We start from the raw sequence: 14,019 nt of genomic DNA, 5'->3' as shown, positions 1-14,019 counted from the left end.
TTACCCTAGTGAAGGGCAACAAAAACAGAAGCATAATTTACAGGAGGAAATCTGGAAGAGAGGAATGAGAAATTTCTTACCTGATTTGTTTTCCTGTTAGCTGCATCTTTTCAAATTCATTACTCATGGGCTAATGTCCCTTCCCCTCTCCCCCCTCCCCCCCCCGCTGGAATTTATAGGTGGCTGAATGGTGTTGCTGGAGGCTCCAGGACTAATTTCCGCCCTTCAGCTCAGGCCACCAGAAGAGAGGTTCCACAGCTACAGAAACACTCCAGCAATCAGCTACAGCAACTATATAATGTATTAAATTAACATTGAGACAACACACATCTAAGTCTCCTTTGAGAAAAAACATCCAATATATATTCTGGTCGTTTACCAGAGTACCAGGATGGGTTGAATTCAGAGAGAAGCTGCTAACAGAAAGAAAATTATCAGGTAAATTATTTCTTATTCTGTTGCACAGCTTCTTTCATCATTCATGGGATATAATGGGCAATGAATTGCAGAAGTGGGGAGGGAGAAGATAAGCATAATTTAATTTGATTACATTATTATAGTAGAGAAATATGCTAGAATGGACTCCAACCAAACCTTCTGGAGAAACCCTAGTATAGCTGATATCGCCAGAACTTTGGGATTATTATTATATTCGTATGACAATAGCATTTAGAGGTCAAGATGCCATTGTGCTAAGCAGTGCATAGACACAAAAGCAGTCCCTGCCCCACAGAGCATTCTGTTTCCCCTCACTAAAAACATAAATTTGACCACATCAATTAATGAAATATCCTGTTTCAGAGGTTGCAAGATGTTAAAAGTTTCTCCTGAGTGAATGGCTCATCAGGCTGATGCCATTAAGGCACGTCAGCTTCATAGCCAATGTTACACAAGGGAGTGATGTAGCCAGAATGATGTCTGATGGTCTCTGACTGCCCTAGCCAGATGGATAAGGCCACTCCGCTGCTGGGTGAACTGGCCTTTCAATGTGAGATTGAGCAAGACTTTAACCCAGGACTTTCACAACTGTAGTTGAGTGCCTTAACCACTCAGCAACTGAACAAGACTGCTCAGGGACAATTGATATAATGCCCTCACAACTATTTTGCCAGTTCAGATTCAGTCAAGGGCAGGAACAGCCAAAGACCATGACTATCTGATGGTGTTCACATCAAAGACCTCCGTCACTCAAGAGAGACTGGACAATAATTCAGTATGTTCTTTCTAATTAGGTGTTGAGATCAATACGCACTGCCTTTGTCCTCTACATAGCTTTTCTGGATGGGTGGAGGAGGAGACGGACATCTTCCAGAATGAATTTCCACGAAAAGCATTAAATTAATGTGTACATTAATGCAACTATTTAGAAGATTCCTCAGTTCTTTTTATTACACACACACACACTTCATGCCGCTTTTCAAGGCTATAATTTTAAAAAACAGGAGCCTAAAGTTAGGCTCCAAATTCATATTTAGGTACCTTCCTGATTTTCAAAAATGGTCTCAGGAGCATGACAATTTAGGATATACCAAAACTGAAGGAAACTCTAAATGAGATTACCTTCTCTAAACTACGCATGCTATTTGGATTCAAGTCACACACAAACACAAATGACAAATCTTATTCTTATAATGATGATTAAACAATCCTACGTGCTAACTACTTATTTTAAAATAAATATTGGTTTACATACAGAACCTTTGCTAAAGCTCTTATATTCCTACAGTAGCTTCTGCTTGCCAGGGTAAAGCTCTAACTTTTTACTACTGTAAATTATATAGCATTGATGACCAAATTAAATGACTGATATGTTCACACATGTCCCGTAAGTAGACATAATATATACATTAGTCATGTTATTGGAAGTCCTTATAAACTCTATTATTTCTCATTTATAATGGCAGGGAATGAGTTATATATCCTCAATGGATAAGCTAAAATTTAAAACATGAAAATTCTAAGATATACATTTTCTCTTACCCAAAAAATATTGAAAGAAAATGTCAGTATTTTGACCCATATTTTTCATGCACCAGTTAACTAGAAAATTACAGAACCTGAAAAGCTCAGATAAAATTTATCAAGGGGATTAAAACAACACATGCCTCCTCCCGTCAGTAGCTGTGGGATGCTACTGGAATGTGAATTAAGGACTCTCAAGCCTTTGAAAAATGAGGACCTCTGAATTTTTAATTTTGTTAACTAATCATTAGAGAACTGGAAATTGCTGTGTTTCTGACTGTTAGATAGGTAGCTGTCTGCCTAAAGTAAATTTTTTATTTTGCACGAGCTGGCCGATCTCCCAGCAGCATATTGATTTGTGGGAGCACTACTTATAGCACCTTGAGCATAATTAAATGTTAAGTCCCTCTTTGATGTGTGCAAAGCCCGACTAAGAGGATTACTAGACATACTGAGGTTGGCTTTCACATATTTTCTGGTAATTGAACATTGCAATAACATTAAACTTATCTTTACTTAATAAGAATACACATCCATCCTTTGCAATATCTGGTGTCCCTTTAGGTATTGGACAGGGATTGGGGAAAAGAGGACATTATAAAGGAATGAAAAAATTATCAAAGAAGGATAAACAATTTTTGAAATAATGTGACACTGAAATAAAATTAAGATATTTTGTAACTATTGAAAGAGCAGGCACCCCACGTCTGCAATGATTTAAATGTCAAATATTACAGAAGTCTCAGAAATACATTTCTATCTGCAAGTCCCAGGGTGAAATGGGATAGCAATTTTTCACTGACATCTCAAAGGGCTTTACTATTTCAGCACTATTTTGCCCACTCTATTCTGAGAAAGGTTCACATTATAAATGAGAGGGGCAGTCTTGTTAAATACAAAGTAGGAATAGTAAAAAGGAGGTAAGAAAGCAGCATAGTCTAGCAGTTTGGTCACAAGTCTGGAAGTCGGAAATGCTGAGTTCTATTCTTGATTCTGCCACCAGTTCATTATATGACCTAGGATAAGTCACTTTAGCTCTGTGCCTCAGTTTCTCCATCTGTAAAGTTGGGACAGTCATTCTGTAAAGTGGGATCTTTGAGTAAAATATGGAAGTATTAACACAGTGCAATAGAAACTTGCTAATATATGCTTTGCTTACCTGCACATTCCAACCACACATACAAGCCGACTGCTCTCTTCTCAGTTTCCAGCAAAAGATGTAACTGCTTGAGCTCTGTAGTGTGAACTTTTATATTTCTAAGATTGTACTTTACTAGTTTACCATGAAACACTGTGACAAGTAACTAATAGGACATTTTGCGTACAAAGGGATGCAGTACAGTGTGTGATAAACTATCTGTGCTTTTTACTATATGTGGTCACTAACTTGCTAATCTGCAAAATTTGATGACTCGAGATTTCCCACTATCAGTGTGGATTCATTGAATTTGTGAAGGCTCAGGAATTAAACACCAGGCTTATTTACCTTCATGGTGTCTCCATTTCCTTTTTCAAATACAACAGTTCACTCAGTACCATATTCTGGGTTACTCATCAACCAATGATGTTACATGCACACAAAAAGGAAGTTCATTAAATTGTTTTCTTTAGCAATGGTAAAAAAAAAAAATGAACTTCAACTGATACCTGCTAGACATACCAGCCTGTCACTTCTGAATCATTTCACTAGTTATTTAGGGTAAAGCACCCCAAAATTCACCAGAACCAAAGCTTTGAGTCTGCTGGATGATCCAAATATGTACATTATCGCATCTACACTGTAATGATATGAATACTAAAACTCGTTAAAAATTATACTAAGAGGTGTCCGTTGACATACTCTGTATCAGGAATGGGAAAAGCCTAAAGAACAGCTATTGCTTATGTCAAGTACACAAACTGTTTTTATAACTTGAAGAAACAAACCCATTGCTTATTAGTTCTGAAGGATTTGAGCTTACTGGGAACCGAGTACACCCTTGGCTGTTTGTTACAAGATATTACTAGACTCTTTCGTAATTATGCCTTGTTTGCTCAGCAGCTGAAGAGTAAAACATTGAAGATGTTTTGATGAATTGCCTTGTGCTATGAGGGGTATCTGACCTGTAGCAGCATTTTGCATGATAATTTTCTATGCCTTCCCCTCCCCATACTAATAATAGCTAGAATAGTTCCTTCTACAAAGCACGATATTTATCTATTTCTTCTTGCTGCTATCTGAATTTGACGTTTCTGTGATGAGAACAAGAATGGCACACATTCCTCTCTCTTCCAAGAAAAAAATTACATTCGGTTTTGTAAAAGGGAAGGAACTACAGGCAGTTCCATCTCCTACCAGGGTCTTGTATATTTGTGTTACATAGTTCTTATGAAAGATGGGGTGTTGTCTTCAGCCATACAGCTACCATCCTGTTGGATCTCACAAACTCAGCAGGGTTGGCACAGGTAGCTATTTGGATGGGAGACTACTAAGACATACAATTAGAGGTACGGGAAGGAAGTAGAGAACCAATGTCCAAACACATTCATAGAAGATTAGGGTTGGAAGAGACCTCAGGAGGTCATCTAGTCCAACTCCTTGCTCCAAGATGTTAGAGGGCAATATACTGCAAGCGGTGGTCTATTTCATCTGAGAGGAGCAACACCTGCAAGAGTCTCAAGACAGAAAAATGACCACTTTCTGCGGGAGCAGGAGTGTTAACTATGACATACAACTAAAATCTCTCCCAGGTACTAAAATTCCTCACACAGTCTCATATGGATACTTACTTTTTCTGCACAGCCTTTCCTTGGCTGATGTGTAGCATAAGTGCGTGTTGTTATAGTGCTACTGTATTTCACCTCAGATATCAATCAGTTTCAGTAGCGTGTGAAAGTAAATCATACATACAGCATTTAGGGCAATACTCACTGAAGCTGATGCAGGGATGCATAATCTGTATCCTCCCACATCAGGGAGGCCCCATAAGGCACAGCCTCTCACCCCTCCTCCCCAAGAGATGGCAGCTACAATTTCTGCCAGAGGCTCTCGTAAGCCACTCCGGCCTCACTTCACTCCCACCCCCTGAAGTGTAGTCCTCTTGCAGCCTGCCCAATAGTGGGAAAGTTTTGGTTTCTTCGCACCACAACATCCTTCCCTGCCACAGAAGCTTCTTGGTTATTTAAAGCCCTGTGCCATGGTTTACACTAGTGAATGCCCCTCCCCACATAATTCCGGACTGAATCTAGCCACAGCATGTATATCAACTGGTTACATTTCTAAATCTCTTCAAGGTCATTTGAAATAGAGGGGAAGCTATTATTATTCAAGCTCAGAAAACATAGCTTATTATGACTTGAAGACACCCGTTACCTGAGAGCCAGTATGGAATTATACCGTAAAACTCCTCACTTAAAGTCATCCCAGTTAACCTTGTTTTGTTGTTATGTTGCTGATCAATTAGAGAACATGCTTGATTAAAGTTGCGCAATGCTCACTTATAAAGTTGTTTGGCAGCCTCCTGCTTTGTCCACTGCTTGTAGAAAGAGCAGCCCTTCGGAGCTAGTGGTGGGGGCTTGGAACGAGGGTGAACTGGCAGCCCCCCATCAGTTCCCCGCTCCACTAAGTTCCCTGTACAGCAGCCATGCAGCAGGCTATTATTTGCCTGCAGGTCAGCTGACCCTCCCCACACTGTGTGTGCTGCTCCTGCCCTCTGCCTTGGAGCTGCTCCCGGGAGCCTACTGCTTGCTGTGCAAGGGGGGGCAGGGGGAAGAAGGGGGCAAATGTCAGGGTGTCTCCCTCCCCTCTGCTCCTGCCTCCCGCTCCTTTACCCCATCTCCATAGAGCAGGGTTGGGACACTACAGGGCTCAGGATGGAGGGAGCTTGCTGGCAGCAGCTGCTGTCTCAACTTGCTGATCTACTTAAAAAGGCAGTGTACTTAGAGTGGGGTTAGAGTACTTAAAGGGGCAATGCGCGTCTCTCTCTCACACACGTGGTGTGTCTCTCTGTTTCTCTCTGACATGCTGTCTCCCCTCCCTCCAATCATGCTGCCTTGTAGAGTGTGAGACTATGTTAACAACGTGTTAACCCTTGAGAGCTCAGCTGAGTGCTAGTTCATCATTTAGAAGTAAGGCATTCCCTGGGAAATATCACACCCTCTTCCAACCTCTGACTCCACCACCTCAACCAAGCTTCACAATCATGCTGTGTACAATATTAAATTGTTTGTTTAAAACTTATACTGTGTGTGTGTGTATATATAAATATATATATATAGCTTTTTGTCTGATGAAAAAAATTTCCCTGGAACCTAACTCCCCCTATTTACATTAATTCTTATGCGTTTCAGAGTAGCAGCCATTTTATTCTGTATCCGTAAAAAGAACAGGAGTACCTTAGAGAGTAACAAATTTATTAGAGCATAAGCTTTCGTGGGCTACAGCCCACTTCATCGGATGCATAGAATGAACATATAGTAAGCCTCTCACAGTTTGTATGGCAACTTCCAACTTATCTGTATGTGTATATCTATCTATCTATATCTTCTTATCTATATATATATATTCCATTCTATGCATCCAATGAAGTGGGCTCTAGCCCGCGAAAGCTTATGCTCTAATAAATTTGTTACTCTCTAAGGTGTCACAAGTACTCCTGTTCTTTTTATTAATTCTTATGAGGAAATTCGATTAGCTTAATATCGTTTCGCTTAAAGTAGTATATTTCAGGAACATAACTACAACATTAAGTGAGGAGTTATTGTATTAGATTCCTCTCGAAAAAATCATGAAAATATGGATACAATTTGGTTAAACTGTGAAGCTATATAGTCAGGATTATTAGGTTGATAGGAGATATCGTCTACTAATTCTCCTAACACCAAATCAAAACTGTGAAGGCTTCTGTCAAATACAGTTTCCTGTGTGTTTTTCTTCTACAGACATGACTGCCAGGGATTAGTTACATGTGATTCATCATATATTTTTAAAGACCTCTTGCCGGACATATCAGAATTGTAATGTCTTTGAGGCTGGAAAGCACGCTATTAGAATTACAGGTAGAAAGAAGAGAAATGGTGCCAAGGGATACTTAGAATGAACAAGAAAAAACAGCTAAGGGTCAAGAACCTTCATGTATAGCACATGTTTAAAGAATGGTTGAATTGTTAAGTGCCAGAGATACAGAAAATGTAGTGGATAGGTCTATTTTAAGGAGTTGAGTGATAACCTAAAGCAGTTAAACAAACAAAGAAAAACCACCCATCTTTAGCTAATTCGTTCAGAACTAAAGATATTGCTATTTGTTTTACATTATCAGCAATTTTTTTTAATAAATTAAAATTGTCTAGCAAGTAGGTGAAGATGTTCTATGCTGCTTTCTTGAGGACTTGACAGTAATTCATAGAAGGTGACAATGGAAAGGTGAGAGTCATAAGATGGCTGAATAGTAGCTCTTTTCTGCTGAAATGATTCTGTCTTGTAGCAAATGATGCTTACGGGTTTCAAAACAAGAGAATGTCCCAAGACAGAGCTGAGGTGTAAAAAAGGAGGAAGTTTCTTGTTGTTAAGGATATTTTCCCTCTAAACCTCACAGATTAAAAACATGAACCTCTAAGAGAAATGCCTTGGTACTAAACACTTCAAATACGGATAGTCACTGATAAAATGAGCTTGTTTTAAAGTCTAGTTTTAACAACATGGATAACCAACTAAAACCTTATTCGTGGGCTAAAAACTAGAACAGACTGGTGCCACATAGCAGGTATTGTAAAGTTTCAGGAAAATAAAGACACAGCTTTCATATGATTGTAGTCCAGCACCTCTATCTCTAATCACCGTGCAGACCCTGGGAGTTACTCTAGCCATATTTGGCTAGAAGTGCAAAATACTACCACTGCCTAGAACACCAGGGTTCAAGGCAAAACATGAGCCAGATGGGAATGCAGGCATTTTAAAGATCATACTTGCAAGAACTAAGACTGCATGCTGCATTGTTTTCAAGAACATCTATGTGGGTAGCAATAAGAGGATATTGCTGCTTTGATGGTGGCCATGAATCTCTCTAGTCTGTAGTGGACAACAACAATGCAACTGGGACTGACTCAACAGCAGAAAGTTGGGATTTTACCTGGCGAAAGGGCAGCGTAGGACAAATAACTGAAATGCAAAAGACCCTCAAATTGACTGAACTCCATGCTTCATTATTTTGAACTGGTGAGAATCCATCTGACGGACATCACCAGATAGCATGCATTTGTAACTGCCTATATGGTTCATACTACACAACTGACAAAGTTACATCATACAGTTTTTAAAAGAGAAAAATGGTAATACATTATCACTTAATGTTAGAGTAAATAATAATACCTTTGTCTCAGGCCAACAGGCTTTGAGAACAGCATGAGTTCTGAAGAACACAAGTAGCCTGCTATCCTCATCACTGAGATGAAATGCTTGCTCCATAATCTGCAACACCTTAATGCGGGGCTTCACTGGCAAGGAGTCATCACCACAGAAAGGTCTCAACCACTCCAACAGATCATCTGAAGAAACTAGTTTCTCCCTGTAATCCAAATAAAATGGTTCAGCTTTAATTAATATTTAGTCATTTTAATCCAAATTCTAAAGACATTATCACTGATAGTCACATAAGAAACATGTCCTGTGTTTAGTTGTGAACAATTTTAATGGGAACATTGTAAACACTTCTAATTCTGATTAGAAGAATAAGCCCCTGTGAGTTAGACCTACCTGAACACAACCACAGAGATTCAGTGCCTCTGAATTGCATTTTCTTCTGTATTATTGATTATGTTACTTGGTCATATATTTGACTACCTTGAAATAGAGACTGTAAACCTGTGGAACTTAACCCACTCTGCTTTTTATGAACCTGAAAATAAATTAAGAAGTTCTCAAATGATATTAATTGCATGCCGATTTCACTATCATGCCATTCTGATTTTAAGAAACAACACTACAAGATCAATGAAAATGACTGTTCTAGGATAAGTGACAATATAGATGATCATGGATTAGGAGAAGAAATGATCATGTTCAAAAATGAATCTTGTTGGGAAGAGAATTCATATACATCCATCCTGCAAACATCAAATGAAACACACATCCACTACATCTATTTAAATAGATACACCCTCAGTTAAAAATCCATTCTAAGTTCTTTAAATTTTCCTACATGAATCAGTTTTAAGGGTCATCACAGAGGAATCATGAAGAACCAGCTATACATAAAAACACTATTTTCTAAACAGTAAGAGTTTAATCAGGGAATATTATGTCTTCTTAGTATATAGACAGCAAAACACATTCCAATATTTAACATAATATGAACAAAGAGAAATGAAACTTCTCAAGCATTTACTAATCTCATGAAGGAATTGTTTTTTCATGATTCCATTCCAAATGAGGCCATTCCAATAGTTGTAATACAAAATGCAAAAAGTAAACAGATAAAAGGAGACACAAAATACTTTGAACATTGATGGTCAGAGTCTATGAACACAATTTCTAATAATTTTGATAATTTGGGGGTTTTGATATTAAAAATAATTGTATTTTAAATAAATGTAATAATAAAACCAACATTAAAACTCTATGCTTCCTTGTTCATGCCCTATGAAGGTACATTGGCTTGGAATGGGCTCACCTTAACAGGAGATCTCACCAATGCAACGCCTCCCCTAGCCTGGCCGACAAAAATGGTATGCACCATGCACAACATGCATACTGCTGGGCTGTGGGTGCCCTTGCACAGGGACCCCAGCAGTGGTCAAAAACATCCTCGCATGACCATGTCACTGTTTATCAGACCCAAGTGATTAGTAACACACACAATCTTCCCAGTTTTTAAATGTAATCGCAAAATTAGTAGAATTAAGCCTGATTTAATAATTTTGTAATTACATTAAAAAATCAGGAGTCTTATGGAAAGTTTGGGGGGGGGTGCCATCTCTGCCCTTCCCAACCAAAATACTACATTACCAGCTCCCACTGGCTTACAAGGGACAGGCAGGTTGAGTGCTTTGGGGGATCTCAGCTACCCCATCATCAAACAAGAAGAGAGAGACTTTTTTAGGTAGGCCAGTCCCCAAACCCTTTAGGGCTTTACAGGTGAAAATTAAGGGCTAATATGTAATTTAGAACACAGTAGTGCATTTTGTCATTGTGAATAATTAAATCATTGATATGGCACAAAAACTACAGAAACATTCATTTCAAATAGTGAAGATAAGATATAGCAACAGTGACTGAATTCATTATATTTTAAAAAACAGCTGAAGCATCATGTAAAAATTAAATTGGAGAAAACACTGTTTAGAAATAATCCTCGTTCTTTTAAACATATTTTCGGTATTTTTCTAGGTTAATTATTCCTAAAGGTATTTACATAAAAGCTTCCCCTCTTCTCTGTTGGCCTCAGCTGCCCTGCTACAGATATCCATGGGCACTGAAAAATGGTTTTAACATGCTTCTTATTCATCTGAGCATGGCTTGGATTAATGCTTCTGCTGTTTACTAAGCAGTAATAGAGTCTTCTCATGCATTTCTACCCTAAACTACATTAGACGACATTTTTGTTTTTTGTAATCCTTTCATTTTGAAATATTTAAATTAGCTAATGTTATTACAATTATCAAAGAGCTAATTAAATATTCTTTCATGAGAATCTACAGATTATTTTAGTCTAACAAATCTACGGTTGTCAATGAACACCAGTATCTGTTCCTAGTGGGGGAGGATGCTAAGAATGTTTATGTAGGAGACACATAGCACATACTTTTTACAGAACTTAAATCTAAAATGATCAAATTCTGTTATCTATCCATTTATGCTTTCAGCTAGTTTTCAGTTCAGTTGGCAGCGTTCATACTCAAATTAATTTAAATTAATTTTTCAAATGAGATTGAGACACTACCATTTACTTTAATAAACCCAACACATATCACATCTACAGTACTGTGTTCCCTTCAATTGCACCACAATTCAAAACTAAGGTTGTAGAAATATCCAGTCACTTTTTTTAATGCTTGAAAAGAAACACTCATGTCATTTGCATAGTTTCTGGATCTTCCCTGAAAGGTAATTAGCTTGGCATCAAACTTTCCCCCTCTTTTAATATGATCTTTGTATCTTAAAAGCCATTTACAGATAGGTACCTAGGTTAAAAACATCTATGCTATTGCCATATGTTTTTTAACCTAGGAGGTCTCAATTGCTTTAATGATTTCAAGCCTGAGAACCGCTCTATGTGAGGAAAAAAATATTATTCTTCCCCATAGCGCCACGAGAGCGTGACATGGGGCACAGTAGTGATAACCTAAGGGCTTATCTATATGGAGACTTAGAGCATGGCAAGCCAGGCTGTGCATCTACAGTGCACAATCTTGTTGCTCACTAATTGGCAGAGAGGCCTTGCTGCCATGCCCTAGAAGTTCCGTGGCACACTGATTCAGACCCCAGCTTGCTGCACACTAACTCTTGGATAGGTTGTTAGGTCAGGAGATTTTGATGTCTCTGTTTGGAAGCAGTTAAGAAATTAAAGCATATTTTTAACCCTTATAGTCAAGATTTGCAAAAGTTTTCAACGGAATTGGGTACCTTTATTCTTTTTAAAAAAACCTCAATGGTGTACAGGATTTGGACTTTGTAGAAATTGTGAAGGGGACTGAGCTCAATGGAACAGTAGGTTAGGATGGCTGCTCTATTTATAACCATGTCCTAACTCCAAACAGATATTCTGGGTGGGTCCCTCTCCCCAATAACTTTCAGGGAAATTCCAGAGGACCAGTTCCCAGGTTTCTGTCCTATACTGCAGTAGTTTATATTTCATTCTGCTCTCTCCCCATCCCCCTCAAAATAAACCTGGAAATATTTGAGTACAGACATAGAAAACTGCTATTGGAGGTATTGGAATGGGAACAGGTATCTTAGAAGGATATTCATTTAAACGACTCAAACTCTGCCTGGCAGTATAATAGGTAATACTGACCAGATAACTAATTTTTTAACATTTTTATTTGGACAACTAATTTGAGGTAATTTATCATATAAGGTCTACGTATCAGTGTGTGTTATTAGCCCAAGGTATTGGATTGATTGAGTGGATTACATCCAAATGGAGTAAGATACTAGACCTTCTGATCAGGCCCGGTTCCAATGGTGTCTGTACTACCGCATCTTCTGCCTACAAAAGTGAGTTAAACTTGGTTGGTAAGTAATTTGCTTTTGCTGTGCTTTTGCTCACTCCTTCCCCCAACAATCATTCTTTCCTACTTTTAAAAAGCACGTAGAATTTTTTCTTTTCCTTACAGATTTATACCATTGTTGACCTTCCATCTTCTCTCCTTCTGAATAGCACCCTTTCCAATTTAATTACTTTTTAATGTCCTATTATTTATGTTATTAATGTTACACAACAACCACGTTTATCAGCAAGGGAGAAGAAGAGGTTACCACTTTGTACAGTAACTATGGTTCTTCAAAATGTGTGTCCCTATGGGTGTTCCACTACAGTTCACATGCTCCACTGGAGCCCCGATTGGAGATTTTCAGTTAGTGTCCGTTTAGCTCATGCATGCACCCTATTGCTCCTCATACCAGATACTGAAGCTATATAGGGTGCACAGACGAACCACCCTCAGTTCCTTCTCCACCGAAACTTCCCCTGAGGATCAGTCCTATGCAAAAGGGAATGAGGGCGGGTAGTAAGGCACCCATAGGGGTACACAACTCAAAGAACCGCAGTTACTGCACAAAGTGAGTAACCTCTTCTCCTCCTTTGAGTAGTGTCCCTATGAGTACACCACTTCTGGTGGCTTCCAAGCAGTACCTCCAAATGGAGGAGGCAGTTTCAGAATAGAGTCCAGAACTGAAGGTGGTATAGCAGAACCAAGTGCCACATCAAATCTGACAGCATGGATCAGGGTATAATGTTTTGAAAATGTGCATTGAAGCCCATGTAGTGGCCCTAAATATTTCAGATACTAGTACAGTCTTCAGTAACGCTACAGATGGTGCCTGTGATATTGTTGAATGTGCTATCACCCTTTGTGGGGAGGAGAGGATGGGATGAATGCCTGCAGCATCATAACAAGTGACAATACATTCAGAGATCCATCTCGATAGTCTCTGAGTAGAGATCAAAGACCTTGTGGATCTATCCATGAAGGAAATGAAGAACCTAGGTGAGTTTCTAAATTGCTTGGTCCTATCTCAATAGAAAGCCAAATGCCCTCTAATACCCACTGTATATAAACAGGATTCCTGTAGAGAACTATGTCACTTCAGGAAAAATACACTGGTAAGATGAATTTATTGATTAAAATGGAGCTCTGACAGAACCTTAGGTAAGACTCTAGGGTGTAGACGTAAAGAGACCTTGTCCTTAAACAATCCTGTAAAGGAGGGATCTGCCAACTCCAATCTCCCTGATCTTGTGGGCTGACATGATGTCAGGGAGATTGGAGTTGGCAGATCCCTTCAAAAAGGCCATCTTCATAGACAAATGCAATAGAGACTAGGTTTGCCATTCATTGGAATGGAAATCTCATAAGGTAACTGAGGTTTCAGATCAGCGTAGGTTTTCTAATCTGCAAACAGATTCCCCAAATCTTTCATAAAACTAGATGATACTGGATGAACAAATATGAAGAATCTTTCTAATGGAGGATGAAAGGCTGATACTGTGCCCAAATGGATCTTAGTCTAACTAATGGATAACCCTGATTTGTTTAGATGCAACAGATAATCCAAAATGGCAAAGTGGCACCAAATCAGGCAGGAGGCAGCGAAGACGACAACAACAATGGAAGGATCTCTTCCATTTCTGCAGAAAGTAGTACTGGTTGATTTCTTTGTACTATTCAGTCACACTGTTGTGCTTCCGTAGAACAGGAGGATTCTAACGGCAAAAACCATTGAGGAGTCATGCCCTGAGGCGGAGAACCCTAAGCTGGGATGAACCACATGATCTGCATCTCATTACAGGAGATGAGAAATGGCTGGGAGCTAGAACAACAGTCAGATATATAGGTGAAGCAGGTAAGGGTGACAAGCTT

At 38.9% G+C, this 14,019-nt stretch overlaps 1 protein-coding gene across 4 annotated transcripts in view; it reads right to left on the bottom strand.

Annotated features, from left to right (window-relative positions):
- Positions 1-14,019, bottom strand: part of NBAS (NBAS subunit of NRZ tethering complex) — a 406,507-nt gene that overhangs the window by 67,357 nt on the left and 325,131 nt on the right. For all 4 annotated transcript variants that reach the window (XR_012157919.1, XM_073335981.1, XM_073335983.1 and 1 more), the window contains one exon: positions 8,309-8,504. Coding sequence is in view for 3 of the 4 variants with exons in the window: in XM_073335981.1 (XP_073192082.1) it covers positions 8,309-8,504 (196 nt within the window). In the remaining variant the exon portion in view is untranslated. The remainder of the gene's footprint in view (positions 1-8,308; positions 8,505-14,019) is intronic.

Source organism: Lepidochelys kempii, chromosome 3, assembly GCF_965140265.1.
Source record: "Lepidochelys kempii isolate rLepKem1 chromosome 3, rLepKem1.hap2, whole genome shotgun sequence".
NCBI lineage: Eukaryota > Metazoa > Chordata > Testudines > Cheloniidae > Lepidochelys > Lepidochelys kempii.
Note: the sequence above shows the minus strand (reverse complement) of the source record. Positions and strands in the feature narration are given on the sequence as shown.